This window comes from Octopus sinensis, linkage group LG22 (assembly GCF_006345805.1).
Source record: "Octopus sinensis linkage group LG22, ASM634580v1, whole genome shotgun sequence".
NCBI lineage: Eukaryota > Metazoa > Mollusca > Cephalopoda > Octopoda > Octopodidae > Octopus > Octopus sinensis.
In genome coordinates, this window is record NC_043018.1 from 12,776,507 (window position 1) to 12,794,197 (window position 17,691).

The window sequence follows — 17,691 nt, forward strand, 5'->3', positions numbered from 1 at the left end:
GTGTATTATACAAATAACAATGAAATTTTTTCTCCAGTTTTGTTTTTTTCCATTACTCGAAAATATATTAATGTATCATATGACCCAAAATATTTAGAGCGGTACTGTCATTTTAAACAAAAAAAAAAATCCGACAAAATGGTGATCGAAAGTACGATGGTCTGGTAAATGCCGTTCCTTTTCATATTTTCACCTAATTCTCTCTTCTAGCTTGCTTTGTAAGAAGAAATTTTCTTCGGAAAATCGTTTTCAGCAACTGAGAAAGGAATATCTTACCATTATCCACCGTTTCTTCCACTCTTACATCTCTCCACTCACAGACATGCTTCTGACGCTGCAGAAATTTTCTCATTTTTTTTTCTTTTTCCATTCAGCTTTTTTATTGTTCTTTTTACTTCCTTGAAAGTTGCTTTTTATTATTATTATTATTATTATTTTGTGCTATCTCTAAATGAAATTCTTTTAATATTCCGTAAGATTGAAATCTACATTTATCAAGCACATACAAGTGTGTGTGTATATATATATATATACACACACACACAGAGACTCAAACATGTATATATATATATACACTCAAGCATGTATATATATATATATATATATATATATATATATATATATATGTGTGTGTGTGTGTGTATATATATATATATATATATATATATATATATATATATACACCCACACACACACCCTCAAACAGGTATATATATATATATATATACACACATACACACAGCCTCAAATAGGCATATACATATATACACACACATGCACGCGCATAACCTATAATCGGTCAGTTGTTCATAAGCCTGAAAAGCACACTCTTAAAACCTTTAGAGCAGGAATAATGGCGAAGGTAAAGAATACGCACACCACCCGTTTTCGTAGTAACAAAAGCCCTAACCACCCTGTGTGCGTATTCTTTACCTTCGCCGCAATAATTACAAGTCACCTACACCGCTAAGAGCAGTATAGATGCGAAACCAATGGTAACTCTCTGACCAGCCATAACCAACGACTGTATTGATTATATGTGTATATAACCATCATTCGACATTTGTCCTCCATGCTGGAATGGGTTTGGCAGGATCCAGCAAACCGGAGGGCTGCGTTGAGCTCAAATGTTTGTTTTGGCATGGTGTCTACGGCCAGATGCCCGTTTTAACACCAACCACTTAACAGTGATGCTGGCACTAGTGAGATCACCAAGTAACTCACAACACAAAGGAAAAGCCCCCCTCCCCGGTAGAGAGGGAGAGGATTTATGCCTGGTGGTGAGGGGCTAAAATTAAGACAGAATGACAGGCACCGGTATCTTGTTACAGAGCAGATAGATGGCCTCACAGTATTATACATGAGTCAGAGAGTACTCTCAGTGTATGGCAAAGTAAGGGTGTGAGGAAGGAGACTTGAATGTAGTGAAGGTGTGGTCATTGGTAAATATCAGTATGGGTGGGTGGGTGGGGGTAAAAGATATAGGAGTGACTTGGGAAAGAGTAGGTGAAAAGTGGCTGGGGGGGGGCAGCAGTATAATAAACCTGTAGATAGAGCAGAAAAGACATGGGACAAAGTGATGAGAAAGGATCTGTAGACATTGGACCTTACTGAGAAGATGGTAAGGGACCGAGACCTCTGGCGATTTGCTGTGACTAAGAAAACGCATCAAGCTGAGGAAAACATGTACATCCAAACAGGTTCTTTATGACCATGCTTCGCACTCCCTCTCTTAGCCAAAAGGTCCTTGTCTTGTGAGCTTGTGGCCCCATGTGGAAAGCACTCATGCCAGTGCCCTGTAGCAAGCACTCTTATAAATGTCACATATGGTGCATTTATGTTAGTGCCACATCGAAAATACAGTACACTTTGTAAGGTAGTTGGCATTAAGAAGGGTGTCCAACCCTAGAAACCATGCCAAAACAGACAGCTGGAGCCTGGTGCAGTTCTCTGGCTGGACGGCTCCTGTCAAACATACTAACCCCTAATCCCTGTCAGCATGGAAAACAGACATTAAATGTTGATGAAGAAAAATCTAATAGGATTTTTTAAACATCAAATGGTTATGTAAGGTCGTCTGAGTGAAACAGGAATCAAGGGGTACCATAAGGCAAAAATAGGTGAGAACCACTGCTCTGGACAAAAAAGGGCCGGACTGCTGATGAGTGGTGGGTGAAAGAAGGAGGGGGAGGGGATAATAAGGCAGCCTACCACTTGTTTCTCCAGTTAAGTTATTATTATAACACTGTGTAACAAAACTTTAATCTTTTTCTGTTTTTTTTTTGTCTTTGGTCAGTAAATGTTATTTCCTATTTGTTTTCATCCAGAAATCAAAGGAAATGGCTACTATTCCCTTCAAATTTTGCTTTTGTGATCTGGCCATCAATGTTTTGAAACTGACCTATTTTCCATTGCATTTCAGACAGATTCAGTGGTGAGTTGCTGAAGCAGGAATATCATTATAGCAAATATTCTGCTCAATACTACAAGATCTACTTGTCAGTTGCTTGACCTTAACCACTTGAACATGTCTCTTTGTAGCTGACATCTCTGAGTAGGAGTAGTGGGGAAGCATGATAGCCATGTATTTAGTGGGATTCTTAGAGGTTTAAATAGATGTAAGAAAAGCAAAGTTTGAAGGAAATATTAGCTATTTTTCATGCTTTTCTAGGGTTAAGCAAATCAGAAATAACTGTTGCTACTCAAGGACAAAAAAATGTCTCACACAATATTATTAATAATGAAGATTTCGCTTAATTATTTCTTACATTTAAAAGATTAAAGAATAACATTTTTATATTGTGTGTGTGTGTGCACGTGCATTTGAATTTATATCTTTCCTACTCATATATAAATTGGAAAAAATTGTACCTATGTTTTTAACTTGGCAAACTGAAAAAAATAGTCTTGCTTAGAAATACATAAATTCTCAGTTGCAGAATCACTCTATTCTATTCCTCACCCAAAAGTCCAATTTTAACTTCCCAATTCTTCTTTCTATTCACAATTCCTTGTTTATATATCCTCAGCTGCAATACTTTATTAACTTTGAATTGCAAATGCAATCTCTCTCTTTTTTTCTTTCATGTGTTTCTCTCTATGCTTCCATTATATTTATTCTACAATTGTTGATTCCATCCTTCTCTCTGCAGTGTCGACAACAGTGATTATATGAGAAACGGTGACTACACCCCGACAAGGCTTCATGCCCAGCAAGATGCTGTCAATGTTGTTTGTTTATCAAAAACACGGTCAAACCCAGAGAATAATGTTGGTTTATTAGTTATGTCTGAGTTAGTATCATTTTTATTTTATGTTTTTCTCAATTCACATTTGACTTTCAACTATGTGTGTATACTCTTCTGGCATGACTTAAAACTGCATCCAGTAGTGGATCCTTGGTTTGGGTTCAGGGTTTTGAGGAGTGCGGAACTACCTCTTTGCCACTATTGTTCCCAAGTGTACTCCTACCTGGAGCAGTAGCACCTTGAGAGGGTCCATAGCTATGGATTAATTAGAATGTTATGGAAGAATCTTCAAGCACAAACCCTCACTGCCTTGGAAAGTGCTTTGGGAAAGGGAGATACTAGAAGAGTGAACCTCAGCAGCAAGTCAGTGAGTGGTCCAGTGCCCTGTTTGACGTCCTTCCAGCAACTTCAGGTTAGGTAGAGCTCTCCAACATTGTATGGTAATTCACCTGGGAGAAAGCCATGCCAGTGTAAAACCTACAGCTTGCTGGTCACTGGAGGTCTGAGCCACTGGGTTTAAGACCTCCAAGCCTAAAGAGTGGGATTGGACTGGATGGACTGACTCTCACTTTAAAACAACTAAGTGCTGCTAGGAAGAAAATAGTTGCAGAGTGTGTGTGCCACTCTTCTTCATAATCTTTAGGCTCAAAGAACTGCCATCATATATTCTTCTATCTTTGAATTTATCTGAAGTCCTTTGAGTTAGCATCAGTGAAACACAGATACTAATCCAAGAGAGTTCTGTGTGTGTGTGTGCCATTACTAGATTACCTTTTTTTCCCAGTTCACACATTTTGCTGTATACCCCACTATTTGCTCTCAAGTGACCATTATAAATCAAATTTGTGGCTTGGTTTACAAAACTTCTGTGGTCTGCTCATAATGAATAAGTATGCCCTTACGTATCCAGTGTGTGTACACGTACCCACACAAACACAGTAGACCATGTCTAAGAGGAGGCTGTGTGTTTGAGAGCGAAGGCATCACCCATCATCACTGCAACTACTACTACTACTACTATATCTTCTCCCTGTCTTTCTTACTGTTACCACAGAGCTCTGAACTTGCTGACAATATGCCAACATCCTCTCTCTTATTGTTTCTCACTCCTCTGCACTCTACTAAACCATTTATGCAATTTTATTTCATAAATTTTTTATTCATATTCTCTACTACATTGGATAATGTAGTCTTTGATTTACTGTGTTTGAATAAAAGACAAGGTGGTTCTTGCTAGAAAACATTTGATCCTAGTTCTTCTATTCAATCAGGATGGATAAAAGGTTAAACGACCCCCCCTTCCCCCCGGCAACATTTAAGACACTTACAACTCTTACTTTAACTTAACCTGCTCAGACAAAGACAAACCTGGCAACGAGCATTTTGCTCTCCCCACAATACAAGATCTTGAAAACATGAAACTGATGTAATCTCTTTCTCTTCTTTTCTCACTTTTTCCATTGCTTTATTTTACCAGTGTGAAAGTTTTGGTTACATTAACAACTGACGTGGGCAGGATATTATCAAAATTGCATCAAGTTCAACCAAATGGTTATATTAAATTTGGAACTGCCATCCGGGTTGCTCACGTAAGTATCAACAGATGTCGAGAATAATAGAATATATTTAATCTGCAACATATTGTGGCTAAAATCTGTTTTGCATCCAGCAGTTAGAATACATGCAGAAACACTGCCTTCTGGGTGGTTTTCTGTTCACTGTGTTAAGGGTATACATTGATGAGTGCTGATCTGGGTTAGGAATAGGTTTAAGGTTAGGGTTAGAATGCATGCTAAAGTGTAAATGGCCACGTAGTGGCACCCATTGATGCGTCTGCATGTATTTTGAATTCAGTCCCATTGATATTGACTTTGTCCTTTGTTGGTGTTTAGTAAAATAAATACCAATCAAATATTAGAGTTGTTCTCTTCCACAAAATTTATGGCTCGTGTGCTTATGTCAGAAATTAATATTTAAAGTCCATTTCAATGGTTCAGAGTTCAAATCCCACTGTGGTCAACTATCCTTTTTTTTGATGGATAAGCTTATTATCAAGTAATATATTGTTGTTGAACTCGATCCTTAATACTTGTCCCCTACACATTTTTCGTCTGCAAGCTGGCAGAATCCTTATTACATCAGACAAAATGCTTAGTGGCATTTCTTCTGGCTTTGACATTCTGAGTTCAAATCTAAGGTCATCTTCACCTTTCATCCTTTTGGGGTTGATAAGTTACCAGTGGAGACAGTGTAATCAACCGGTTCCCTCTCACCAAATTTAAGTCCTGCCAAAATTAGAAACTATTATTATTGTTATTATTATTATTATTAATGTAGTAAGCTGGCAGAGTTGTTAGCACACCGGGCAAAATGCTGAGTGCATTTTGTCCATCTTTATGTTTTGAGTTCAAGTTCTGCTGAGGTCAACTTTGCCTTTCATCCTTTTGGAGTCAATAAAATAAGTATTGGTCGAGTACTGGGGTCACTGTAATTGGCTTACCCACTCCCCAAATTCCTGGCCTTGAGCCAGAATTTGAACTCATTATTATTATTGCTGTTGTTTTTGTTGCAGTTGGCTCTCAAACATCGTCAAGGAAGAAACCATAAAATGAGAATTGTAATATTTGTGGCCAGCCCTATTGAAGATGACGAAAAAGAGGTATTGTTTTACATGTTTTTCTTCTTTTGAACTATTTGTTGTTTCTATAGTCCTCTACCAATAGTTTGTTTGGGGTGAGTGAGCTGGTTCCAAAGAATCAGTCGAACAAAAGATGAAATACTCAACAATATTTAGTTTCATGTTGATTTACTTTCCAAATTCGTCTGTGGTTGGCTTTTGCTTTTTATCTTTCCAGGGTCAATTAAAATAACCATTTACTGGGTTTATCATCTATACCCATTCCTCAACATTTTTGGTGTTTATATTAGAAATCTGTGTTAGATGAGATACACCAACACATAAATTTGGATGTGTTTTTGCATTTCATTATTAAAATGCTAGAAGAAAATCTGCATCTATCTCTTGATAGATACAGAAAACAGTGTCATTCATTTCCAATAGTCTGCAAAAAACCCCATCAGGTCATAAGGAAATATTACTTTGCTTGGAAGCAAGTGAATTTTGGCAACAAGCCGCATTCATCCGTAGAAGGTCTACGTCTATAAACTCCGTCTGGCACCAGCAAACATAGGACCAGGCAGAGTTTATTGGAGTTTAAGTGGATGTTAAACAACGATGATGCTTGTAAATAGAAATCCTTGTTATTTTGACTGCTATCCAATGAGAATAATTAAAATAAATATAAAATAAAAATTTAAAGAAAACAGAAAATGGAGAAATCAATGAACAACAATTGATTTGCATCAATTATTATTTATTAATTCAATACAAATAGACTGCATCCCATCTAACAGCCGTTTCTGCTTCCAATTATTGTGTGGTATTGCCATTGATATACTAAAAAAATATTTATTTTTGGTAATAAAACCGATCTGAAACATGAAGCTTCATCAGAGTGAAGAGTAAATAAAGAACACAGAAAAGAAAAAGGGAATGGTTGAATATGGTTGTAATCCTACCATTTTGCTTGCATGTCTCTTTGGGATGTTATGTAAATTACTAAACCCCCCAAAAAAACAAGAAACAAACTAAAATATTTTACTGATATCTGAATTAGATATAAATTTGAGTCTAAAATAAGTAAAATACAATTATAACTTGCTTCCTAGGGTTAAATAGCAGTAGCATGCTTCCCTTTCATGGGACTGTCACATTAAGTTGACAACATACCACCACTTTACCATGTTACTGCTGTATAAATCTCTGAAAGATTTAGAAATGTATTATTTCTTATTTTCTCTCTTTCAGCTTGTGAAAATTGGTAAAAAATTGAAAAAAGAAAAAGTGAATGTTGATGTTGTGAATTTTGGAGAAGAAGTGAGTTCCTGGGTTGATTTGTTTTTATGTATTTTGTATAAGGTGTAGGTATGACTGTTGGTTAAGAAGTGGCTGGGTTCATATTCTGCCCCACTGAATGGCACCTTAGGTAATCGTCTTCCATATCCCTGGGCTGGCCAATGCTTTGTGAGGAGATTTGGTAGATTGAAACTGAAAGGAACTTGTCGTGTGTGCAAGTATCTTTCTGTCTCCTTGTTTTGATATTACAAGGTGGTTACGCATGAGTGCTCCTGATATACAAACTGAGTCCTTTGTTTCCAGCCAGTGGAAGAAACATCACGTTGCTTAGAAACGGGTACGACGACTGATGGCAGGAGGGGTGGCCAGCTGCAGAAAATCTGCCTCAGCAAGTTCTTTTTGATCTGTGCAGAGGGCTTTTACCCTTTAGCATTCAGATCACTTTTGTCAAATGTAATGTTTATTCATATTGTTTTCAATTAATCAAGTATTACCACAGAGCTTTGATATTTCAAGGATGTGATTGTAGGAGAGGTGTGAGAGCCTAGATCTGGCCAATTTGAACATAAACCAGTTGAATATTTTGGCCCTGATAAAGGGTTAAAGATTTGATGATGGCATTTAATGTTTTTTTTTTACATTGTATATCCTCAATAGTGTCAGTTGTTTAATCCACATCACTAATTCTAAATCCATTTGGTTTGTTGTTGCTATTGACAGTTAATCTGATTTATTATGGCTAATCAACAGCTAATTAGGACCCTGCTTTTCACTATTACACATAATTGCATGCCATCATACAAGACTGGTGGAGCATCGAATAAGATATCTTGTGATATTTTGGTAACATCTCTTTGTATTCTTGTTTTTTATGGAATGTGTTTTGGATATGTTAGGCAGGGTCCAGTCAGACTCTTCTGTACTGATGAGAGAGAGATTGAACTCTTCACGGCTAGTTAATAAAAGAAAAAAAACTCATTTTAGTGCTACCACCAAGGAATAGTTCCTACTTTGTATTTGGAGAATTGGGCCATTAACTGTTTTGACCAGGAATAAAATGCAGTGAGGGTAACTAGGTGCGAACCCTTAAGCTCTTGGGTGATGGCCAGTTACACTATCAATTCAGTTTGGTGAGTTCATCATTTAATGTCCGTTTTCCATGCTGGCAGGGGTTGGATGGTGACCGGAGCTAGTAAGGCCAATCTGTTCTGGCATGATTCCTATGGCTAGACATCCTTCCTAATGCCGACCACTGCACAGAGTGTACTGGGTGGCTTTTAACTTGGCACCAGCACATGAGTTCTTTATAGAAATAGGATGATGGTTTCGGAAACGAAAGAACTCTGATATTATTTCAGTGATACATCGTTTCAGCCGTGTGATACCGAATCTCCACTCAGTGGTTGTGGTGGTATGTTTTATTCTTGTACCTATCAGTGATATTGGTATGTCTGCTTATGTTGGTGCCATATATATTCCTTAACCCTTTACCATTCAGATTACTCTTTCAGACCTAATGCTTATTGATTCTCATTATCATGCAGCTTCAAGATTATGATGATGTGATTGTTTGTTAGTATAATGACATTGTAGGGTAGGTGTAAGGGACCAGATATGGCTGCTTTCAACAGAAAGCAAGTAGAATATTTTGGCTGGCTTATTATTTGATATTCTGTGATTACTCTAAAAATAAATCAACAATTTTTATTTTAATGTTATTCTGGAACTTAAAACTTATTTCTTTGTTTTTCTGTTTTATTTCTTACTCCTTTCAAGGCTATCAACACTGAGAAATTAACTGCACTCATTAATACAATAAATGGTAAAGATGGCACCAGGTGAGTAGTTGAATCTTCTACCAAAGTTATATCTCTGAACCAGAAGCACTTGAATAGTTAGATTTGTACCAATTGGTTTGAGGTTCAAATTCTGCCTTGGTCATCTATGTCTTTTGGTGGAAAATGGATGCTATTGCTAAAATATATTGGAGTCTATAGAAAATTTTATAGAAAAATTAACCTGAATTCTAATCAAATGAAATCAATATTTTCAATTCAACTTGTTATTGTTTTCTTTGTTATTTATCTGAAACAAATGAGACATGTTTGTTTGATTCTTTTCCTTTGCAAATTAAATTAGATATGTTTCCAGTTGCTAACGAAATATGTGCTCAGTTAACAAAACATTTGTAAATTAATTAATAGCAAATGCCTCCTTGGTGTCTCCACTAATACATTTTTCCTTTATTCGTGTTCCATGACTGATTTTTGGCATTTAATTGAGCAGTTCCAAATATTGTAGGAACCACACCATATTTATTTCGAAAGTGATGAATACCATTTTGTATTAAATTTTATTAAAAGACATTTATCTTGTGCAACCCCAACAATTTTTTCACCAAGCTTTGAGGTTCCTAAAAACCTACCTTAAGAAGCAGTGATTTAATATACAAAATTCTTAGCAAACAAGGAGATTGCCAAGAAAGACAGACATCTACTTATTTTTTTTTTTTTGTTTTTCAATCAGGGCAAATGTATATTTATCTGATATTGTGATGTTAATGATTTGATTAAAGTCTCCAATGGCTACAGTCAGGAACTAAACTGTTACACACTAAGTTCATAAATGACTTGTATTCTACTTGATACAGTGAATTAATCTTTCTACTAAATCCCCGTTCTCACAGAACTCTTCACCTATTTTCAGTTCCCATCTTTTAACGGTACCATCTGGTCCCATGTTGTCTGATGCTCTTTCGTCTTCTGCCATTGTTGTCGGTGAAGACGGTGCCGCTCCTGGATTAAACATTGTTAGTTATGAATTTGGAGTTGATCCCAATGAAGATCCTGAATTAGCTTTGGTGAGTTTGATCACATTCCTTTATTTTTCACCTGTGTGGAATGACTTTTAACCACTTTTATGGAATGAAATATTAACTGTGCATGACTTGGATGGGCCTTCCACTTTCGTTATCTCATGGCTTCGATACTTTGATGATGTGATTCCACTGTGCAACATGGCTTTTGTCCTTCGGAAGCAACTGTCATTTCCTATTTGCTTACCGCTGGAAAGTATGGAAAATGGCTAATATTTCCTTCAGGCTTTGCTTTTCTTACATTTATTCAAACCCCTAAAAATCCCTCTGAACACATGGCTATGATGCTTCCGTCAGCCACTAAGGAACTTACTGAAGTGATTAAGGTCAAGCAAATCTGTGGTGTTGAGCAGAAGATTTGTTATAACGATATTTCTGCTTCAGCAACTCAGCACTGAATGTGTCTGAAACGTAATGGAAAATAGGCCAGTTTCAAAACATTGAGGTCCAGGTCACAAAAGGAAAGTTTGAAGGGAATGGTAGTCATTTCTTTTGATTTCTAGAAGCAAATAGGAAATATTTCCCCATAACCAGACATGTTCTTGCAGAATATTGGATGGAAATGACTAACACTGCTTGTATGACAGCGACAATCATCTTGCAACTGTCGTGCAATGTCAGGACAAGGAAACACACACACACACACACACACTCTCTCTCTCTCTAAGCTTTCAGTCTCTCACAAGGATTCATGAAAAAAACCTATATGAATCGTATCTTGGTAAAGACTTGAAATTCTTGTCTCCACCCATGCACACACAAACACTGGCAACAAATGAGTCTAAAAGGCAGGTCAGTCATGTGGCTACTGAATATCAGCATTCAGCTGTAGAAACTATGCCAAATCTCAGTTTTCCAGCCCTGGTCAAACCGTCCAACCCATGCCAGCATGGACAATGGACATTAAATGATGATGATTTATGTACATCTGTGGATAAGGTTTGGACACATAAGAGGTGTAATGGTATCACAGTAAGGTTGATGAAGAATATAGTTGTTGTACGTGGCAAATGTGCAGATACACGAAGCACTTGAAATGTGCAGACAGTTGGCTCCTTCAGATGTTCAGCAGGCTCGTTGGAAGTAGTAGATAGCTTCTGTTACCTAGGAGACTGAGTTAGCAGTAGTGGAGGAAGTTCTGAAAGTGTAGTTGCTAGGATAAGAACACGCTGGGCAAAGAGAGCTTCTACCCTTGTTGGTAACTGAGATTCTCTCCCTGAAATGCAGATTGTATGATGCCTGTGTATGTACAGCTATGCCACATGGCAGTGAAACATAGGCTTTAACTACAGAGGACTTGAAAGAAATGAAACTAGCATGTTCTGCTAGATGGGTAATGTCTGTGTGCATGCATGACAGAGTGTAAATGATTCAAGAGGGAAACTGGGTATAAGAGGCATCAGATGTTGTGTGCAAGAGAGACGACTGCACTGGTTTGGTCATGTGATGCGTATGGATTAAAACAGTTGCATAAAGAAGTGCTAATTGTGGAGGGTAGGGATAGACCCAGGAAGATGTGGGACGAAATGGTGAGGAGGAGGGTTCTTTGGATGCTGGGCCTTGCTGAGGAAATGATGACCAGGGACTGGGAGATGTGGCGATTTGCTGTACTTGAGAAGACATGTCAAGCTAAGTAGAATCCCTCTCTTCTACACAGACAGACTTGTCCTTCCAGGTGCTGGTGCCACTTAAAAAGTACCGGTGATGGAACTGTGTAAACACACCTGTACCAGTGGCACGTAAAAGGCACTCAGCGCATGGTCAAGTGATTGGTGTAGGTAGGGTCATCCGGCTGTAGAAACCATGCCACAACAGACGGTTGGAGTCTGGGAAGCTCACTGCCAAACTGTCCAACCCATACCAGCATGGAAAGCAGACGTTAAATGATGATGATGATGTTGACTGTGGCACCTGTATTTTAGCAAGACCCATCATAAGGCAAACAAACATTTCTGTGGTGTCTTACCTCATCATTGTTGCAACGTATGAATTTATAGCCTTTCTATGTTGATGGTTCAGAAACGAGCAGAAGTTCACCAGGTGCACTGATGCAGTTGGTTGGATCTGTTCTAACCCACACCTCAAAATAATTATTTCACCTTGGGAATTTGATTTCTCAGCTGTAATTTTTTCTTCTGTTGTTGATATAAAAATGTTTGATTAATGAAGATTCCTGCTTTGATTTCGGTTTTTAGGCTTTGAGAGTCTCAATGGAAGAACAACGAGCTCGACAGGAAGACGAAGCGAGGAAAGCAGCAACTGCTCCGATTCAGGACACGGAAATGCAGTCGGCTGAAACTACAGGTAAATGACCTTGTTTATTATTAGTATTTCTGTTTGGATAAGGCAGTGAACTGGTCAAAAGGCTTAGCTTGCATTTCATCCGTCTTCACATTCTGAGGTCGATAAAATCAGTACCAGTTGAGCACTGAGGATGATACGATTGATTTGACCTCTCTCTTGAACTTGCTGGACTTGTGCCAAAATTTGAAACCAATATTTCTGTTTGTATTGCAGAAGTGTGGTGCCTGGAAGTGAGTGTCTTAGCCCCAGGTGGACCAAAGTCTTCTGAGTGGATTGGTTGACAGAAACCGAAAGAAGCCTCTGTGTGTGTGTGTGTGATTTTTAATTAGATATCAGCACTACAAAACTTGTTGGTTTTGTGTGATAGAACTTGTGACTTGGTTTGGTCTCAGACAAATTGGTATCCAAAAGTGTAACTGCAACTAAGGATGACACATGGAATTGTATTTGTGTTGTGAATGTCAAAAGTATTCATTCAAGCAAAGAATTTTTGTTTGGACTTTGATCTTGCAAACCGTTGTCCATCCAGGATTGTTCTCCTAACATAATATTGAATTATAGTATTATGCAGTACATAGGTAACATGTAACATACAAAAAATATTCATAACAACTGGCTGAGGTTTTTTTTGTTTTTTCTTATGTTTTTCTGTTGTTATACCTCAATATTTTGCAGTCTGTCTTTAAATATATTTTAATTCATTCATCACTGATGTGAATATTGAATGGAAATGATTATATTAGATGCGTATATTCTTTGTGCTTACAGCAACTACAGACGAAGCATTATTAGAACGTGCTCTCAAGATGTCAGTGATAGAAAATGAAAACCTTGCCAGTGGCGGCTCCGCTTTCCCCTCTGCCACCGCAACAAAGACAGTTTCTGATTTCCCAGCTGCCCCTGCTGCCAACATCGTTCCAGATATTTCTTCGATGAGTGAAGAGGAACAAATTGCATATGCTATGCAAATGTCCTTGCAGAATCCAGGTAACTCCATGCTTCTCTATTACCAGGGACAATAACTTGTTGATCATTAGCCTGGCTCCACCCTCAATAAACAGACCTATGGTCAGAACCATTCTAGCTATGGCCATAGGATTTCTTCAGGCTCACTGTATTATATCTAGCACTGTATTATCTAATGTATCCTTTCTTTTTTTAAGATAGTAGGCTGTAACTTGAAGGAGATTTGGTTGCTATTTCTATCATATTGTGCCACTACACACACGCTATCATTGACCCACACAATTTATAGATGAATCAGGTGTTGATTAATTACACCAGTGGTTCTGTGGTAAGGACATCAGAAGTACAGGTTTCCAAAGAACTGATCACTAATTGGCTGCATTTTTAGTGATAAGGGAGTATTTGTACAACTGGGATGGAATAAATATTACAGCGGGTTTTTGTTTAACACACTGGCTTCTATGTTTTCTTGCTGAGATTTATATCTTTCACCGATATATTCGCAGGATGAACTTTCATGTAGTTGCCATCTGTCAAATTTTGCTCACGGGGCCTCAACATAAGGCTACACACTGGGGTACAGATAACTGTGTCAACACCCTCCTTCTCTCCCTTGGCTACAGCCCTATTCACTCAGCTGAGTGAATTTATGAGAGCAAACTGCACATATTTTACCAGACCACCACTCACCCTCCTTGAAATCATTTCCTTTGTCCCCTACATTCTCAATATCATTCCTTACTTTCCACAGAACACTCCTTTTGCCTTCCCTTATTTTCTTTGTACACCTTTCCATTTTGTCATTCCCAGCTCCCTCCCTCTATTTGTGTTCACCTTTGACCTTGTCCCTGGCACTGTGCATCTCTCTTGCACCCTACCTCAACACACTTCACATTTTCATCATCATCATTTAACGTCTGTCGTCCTTATTTAATTTCCTGCCACCTGGAAGAGTGTTGTGTTGATGTTTGTAGGTCAAGGTGTTTCCAGGAACAGCAAAGTAAAACAAACCAGTTCAACTATCATTTTAAACCTTTAATAAAATAGACCACCTCATGTCTAATAAATTCATTGATATATTTTCTAAATGGCTCAACCTGTCAAGTGGTTCACCCTAGGCTTTCTTGTTCATAATGCCATGTCTTTTTCTAAAACTTCATCATCATTTAACGTCTGTTCTACATGCTAGAATGGGTTGGAAGATTTAACAGCTGCCCAAGGCTTCATGTTTGTTTCGGCATGATTTCTATGGCTGGATGCCCTTCCTAACACTAACCACTTTACAGTGTATACCGGGTGCTTTTTATGTGGCACCAGCACCCACGAACCTGCAAGGTTAGGATCACTCAGCTGAAGAGGGATGCAGGAGACATGCCCGTATGCAAGGACAACCCTGATTTCACTTAGCTTCACCTGTCTTCTCAAGCACAGCCAATCACCAGAAGCCCCGGGGTCCCTTGTCATCCCCTTTGTGAGGCCCAACATCTAAAGATCCTTTCTCACCACCTTGTCCCATGTCTTCCTGGATCAACCCCTTTGACATATTCTCTCCACAATTCAAGATCGGCACTTCTTGCTGCAGCTGTCTTCATACGCATTACGTGATTATACAACTGCAGTCTTTTCTCTCTCTCTAAACATATTTTAAATCTGAAATCCATTAAAGTAAGGGTTTACTGCATATAGATACACACTTGATTGTAGGATTGTTATTTATACATACACCTCTGTTTATTTTCCCAGGTGTTACTGATGCTGATGCCCCATCTCCAATGGAGACTGCTGGCTATGAATCTGAAAAAAAGGTAACAAAGTCTTATTGTAAAATATCTTTTTCCTTTTATCCATTAGGCATTCCAACCACATTTTGTGATTTTCTACCTCAACAGCTCTTTTATAGGACCCAGTGGCTAAAGACATCATCAGGAGGAACCACATTCAGTTTCGGCCCCTACTCCTCTACTGTTTACGACATGGCGGTGTCCCCCTCCCCAACTTTCGGAGTTGTCTTCAGCTCTGGTGTTGAATGTGTTTTTTCTTTCTCCTTTTTTTTTTTTTTTGCCTTTTGTTCTTTGGTTTCTTCAATGCAGCATCAGCAAATGTCAGTGGGCAAATGACCTTCCTGCCAAATGACCTTCCTGCCAATGACCTTCCTGCCAAATGACCTTCCTGCCAAATGACCTTCCTGCCAACTGACCTTCCTGCCAACTGACCTTCCTGCCAAATTCTCTCTTTAAACACTCACCAGTAGACTCCAACAGCCAGCACCAGTTGTCATGTGACACTATCTAAATTTCAACTGGCCAACGGAGGGGAAGAATGCATAGTTTTGGCCCGTTGCCCTCTCTAAACCTACCTTCCAACAGCATTGTGTTAGTTTCAATACCAGCAGTCATGGCCAACTAGCTGTCTGATGGTATAAGCCTTCAAGCCATTAGGGAGTAGGGCGCGCACCGAATGAGGTTGATCCCTTGGCACACCTGTCAAGCAGCAACACTGCTTAAGTGCCAGCCAGCCTCACCTAGCAATGCTATTTCTTAGCCGGCATGTTATGGCTTTTGAGCCATTTTGGGTCTTCTCATTTCAGTTATAGAAGCTGGCTTTCTCGACTTTTTCCTGTATCCTTATTACTTTTCTCAGCTTTAAGCTCAAAAATGCAAACCTTCTTTCCACACATAAAAAAACAACCTTCTTTTAAATAATGTTGCCATTTTCCTTTCAATAAATCTTCCAGCCCCCCCCCCCCTGCCAGCTGGCAATACTCAACAGTCCACCCTTGTTCCCCACACTCTTCGATTAATCGCTCATGCCTCTTCTCCTTCTGTTGCTCTACATTAGATGTTCTCTTCCCATGGCATTGTCAGCTCTAGCAAAATTCCAATTTTTCGTTGTGTGTTCCACAGGATGGAGTCCAGTTTTTTATTTGTGGAATAAACCCACATATACATGGAGGGTGAGGCCTAATTGATAGGATCAGCTCCCCTGTACTTATTGTTTTGCCGGGTTTTATCAAAACACATTTAACCCCCTAGCGTTCAGTTTAATGTCAAATGGAATACTTATTTATTCGCACTGTTTTAAATTAATCCTTTTCTCATAGCTTCAATACTTTGATGATGTGATTATTTTATTTTAAAATGGCATTGTAGAGTAGGTGTGAGAGGTCAAATCTGATCAGTTTGAACATAAACAAGTAGAATATTTGGGTCAGACATGGTCAGTTTGAATGGTGAAGGGTTAAATCCAGCTAAACTCTGATCCCTTATCTGGTGGTCAATGTAGAAACTAGCGATAGATGAGTGGTTAGTGAGAGGAGCTGTACAAGCCATATACAGGGATGCTCTCAGTAAGGTGAGGGTTGGCAATGAGTATAACAAAGAATTCTGGGTAGAAAAGCTGCCCCAATCTATTTATAGGTTGCATAAATATCAATCTATCAATCCCAGTAGATGACCACCCACGATGTTAATTCATAAATCTAAGTACCCTCAGACATTTAGTTCAGAACTGTTCTATTCTTTTGCTGCCACTCTGCTCAATGTACAATATTGACAGGGTGCTCCATTAGCACTCTATAGAACCCAGCCAGACTTCTCTGTTGACGCTTAGGAAGTGTTTTAGAAGTGTATGGAAATAATGTCTCCACAGAGAGGAGATTTTAAAAATTTTTTTATCTTAACGAACCTCTTTTTTTGTTTTTGCTTACTTATTCCAGGCAGAGGAAGATGACTATTCAGAAGTTATGAACGACCCAGCTTTTGTTCAAAGTGTATTGGAGAATTTACCGGGTGTTGACCCAGAGAGTGAAGCCATTAGGAATGCCATGACTTCTTTAACCAAACCTGAAGAGGATAAGAAGAAAGAAGAGAAAAAAGATGGGAAAAAGTAACATTTCAAAACAAATATAATCTGTATCTTGTTCTGCCTGAAGTTTCTCATCAGCCATTTAATTTCCTTCAATTTTTTTCTGCCCCTACATTTGAATTTTCCTCTTTGTAGGCTCAGTCCCAATCTCAGTACGTAATCTGTGGCCTAGTAATAAAAGAACTGATTTAACTGTTATGTCTTGTTTCTACATTACATATAAAATTATATATAATATATATACACACAATAAAATTCATATACGTAATCTTATCTCAGTTCTGTATCTAATAAGTTTTTTTTGTTTTTTTTTCATGGGGGTGGGAATTTGAAACTTTGGAAAATCACTTAAGTATTTCTATAAATAAAGTTGTATATACTGAAAAGGAACGTTGTTCGGCCTTGACAAATTCCATGTTACTAAGACTTATATCACCAGACCTGAGGACATAGAATATTTGGGTCAAACCTTGTTGAAGCTTCTCTCTATCCCATGTGTCTGTACTTCACATTAGAAA

General features: G+C 38.3%; 1 protein-coding gene across 1 annotated transcript; it reads left to right on the plus strand.

The window, feature by feature from the left end:
- The first annotated feature begins 38 nt into the window (after nt 1–38).
- LOC115223290 (26S proteasome non-ATPase regulatory subunit 4) lies at nt 39–17,446 on the plus strand. Its single transcript, XM_029793798.2, has 11 exons — nt 39–164; nt 3,153–3,293; nt 4,726–4,837; nt 5,821–5,907; nt 7,117–7,185; nt 8,941–9,002; nt 9,871–10,024; nt 12,235–12,343; nt 13,112–13,330; nt 15,053–15,114; nt 17,025–17,446. The coding sequence occupies exons 1-11, from the start codon at nt 139–141 to the stop codon at nt 17,196–17,198; spliced, it is 1,215 nt and encodes a 404-aa protein (XP_029649658.1). The 5' UTR covers nt 39–138; the 3' UTR covers nt 17,199–17,446.
- Nucleotides 17,447–17,691: the final 245 nt, after the last annotated feature.

Coding starts and splice junctions, on each gene's coding strand:
- LOC115223290 (XM_029793798.2), top strand. CDS start 139: ATGGTGATCGAAAGTACGATGGTCTG. Junction 7,186..8,940: donor TTGTGAATTTTGGAGAAGAA/GTGAGTTCCTGG, acceptor ACTCCTTTCAAG/GCTATCAACACTGAGAAATT. Junction 12,344..13,111: donor GCAGTCGGCTGAAACTACAG/GTAAATGACCTT, acceptor TTGTGCTTACAG/CAACTACAGACGAAGCATTA.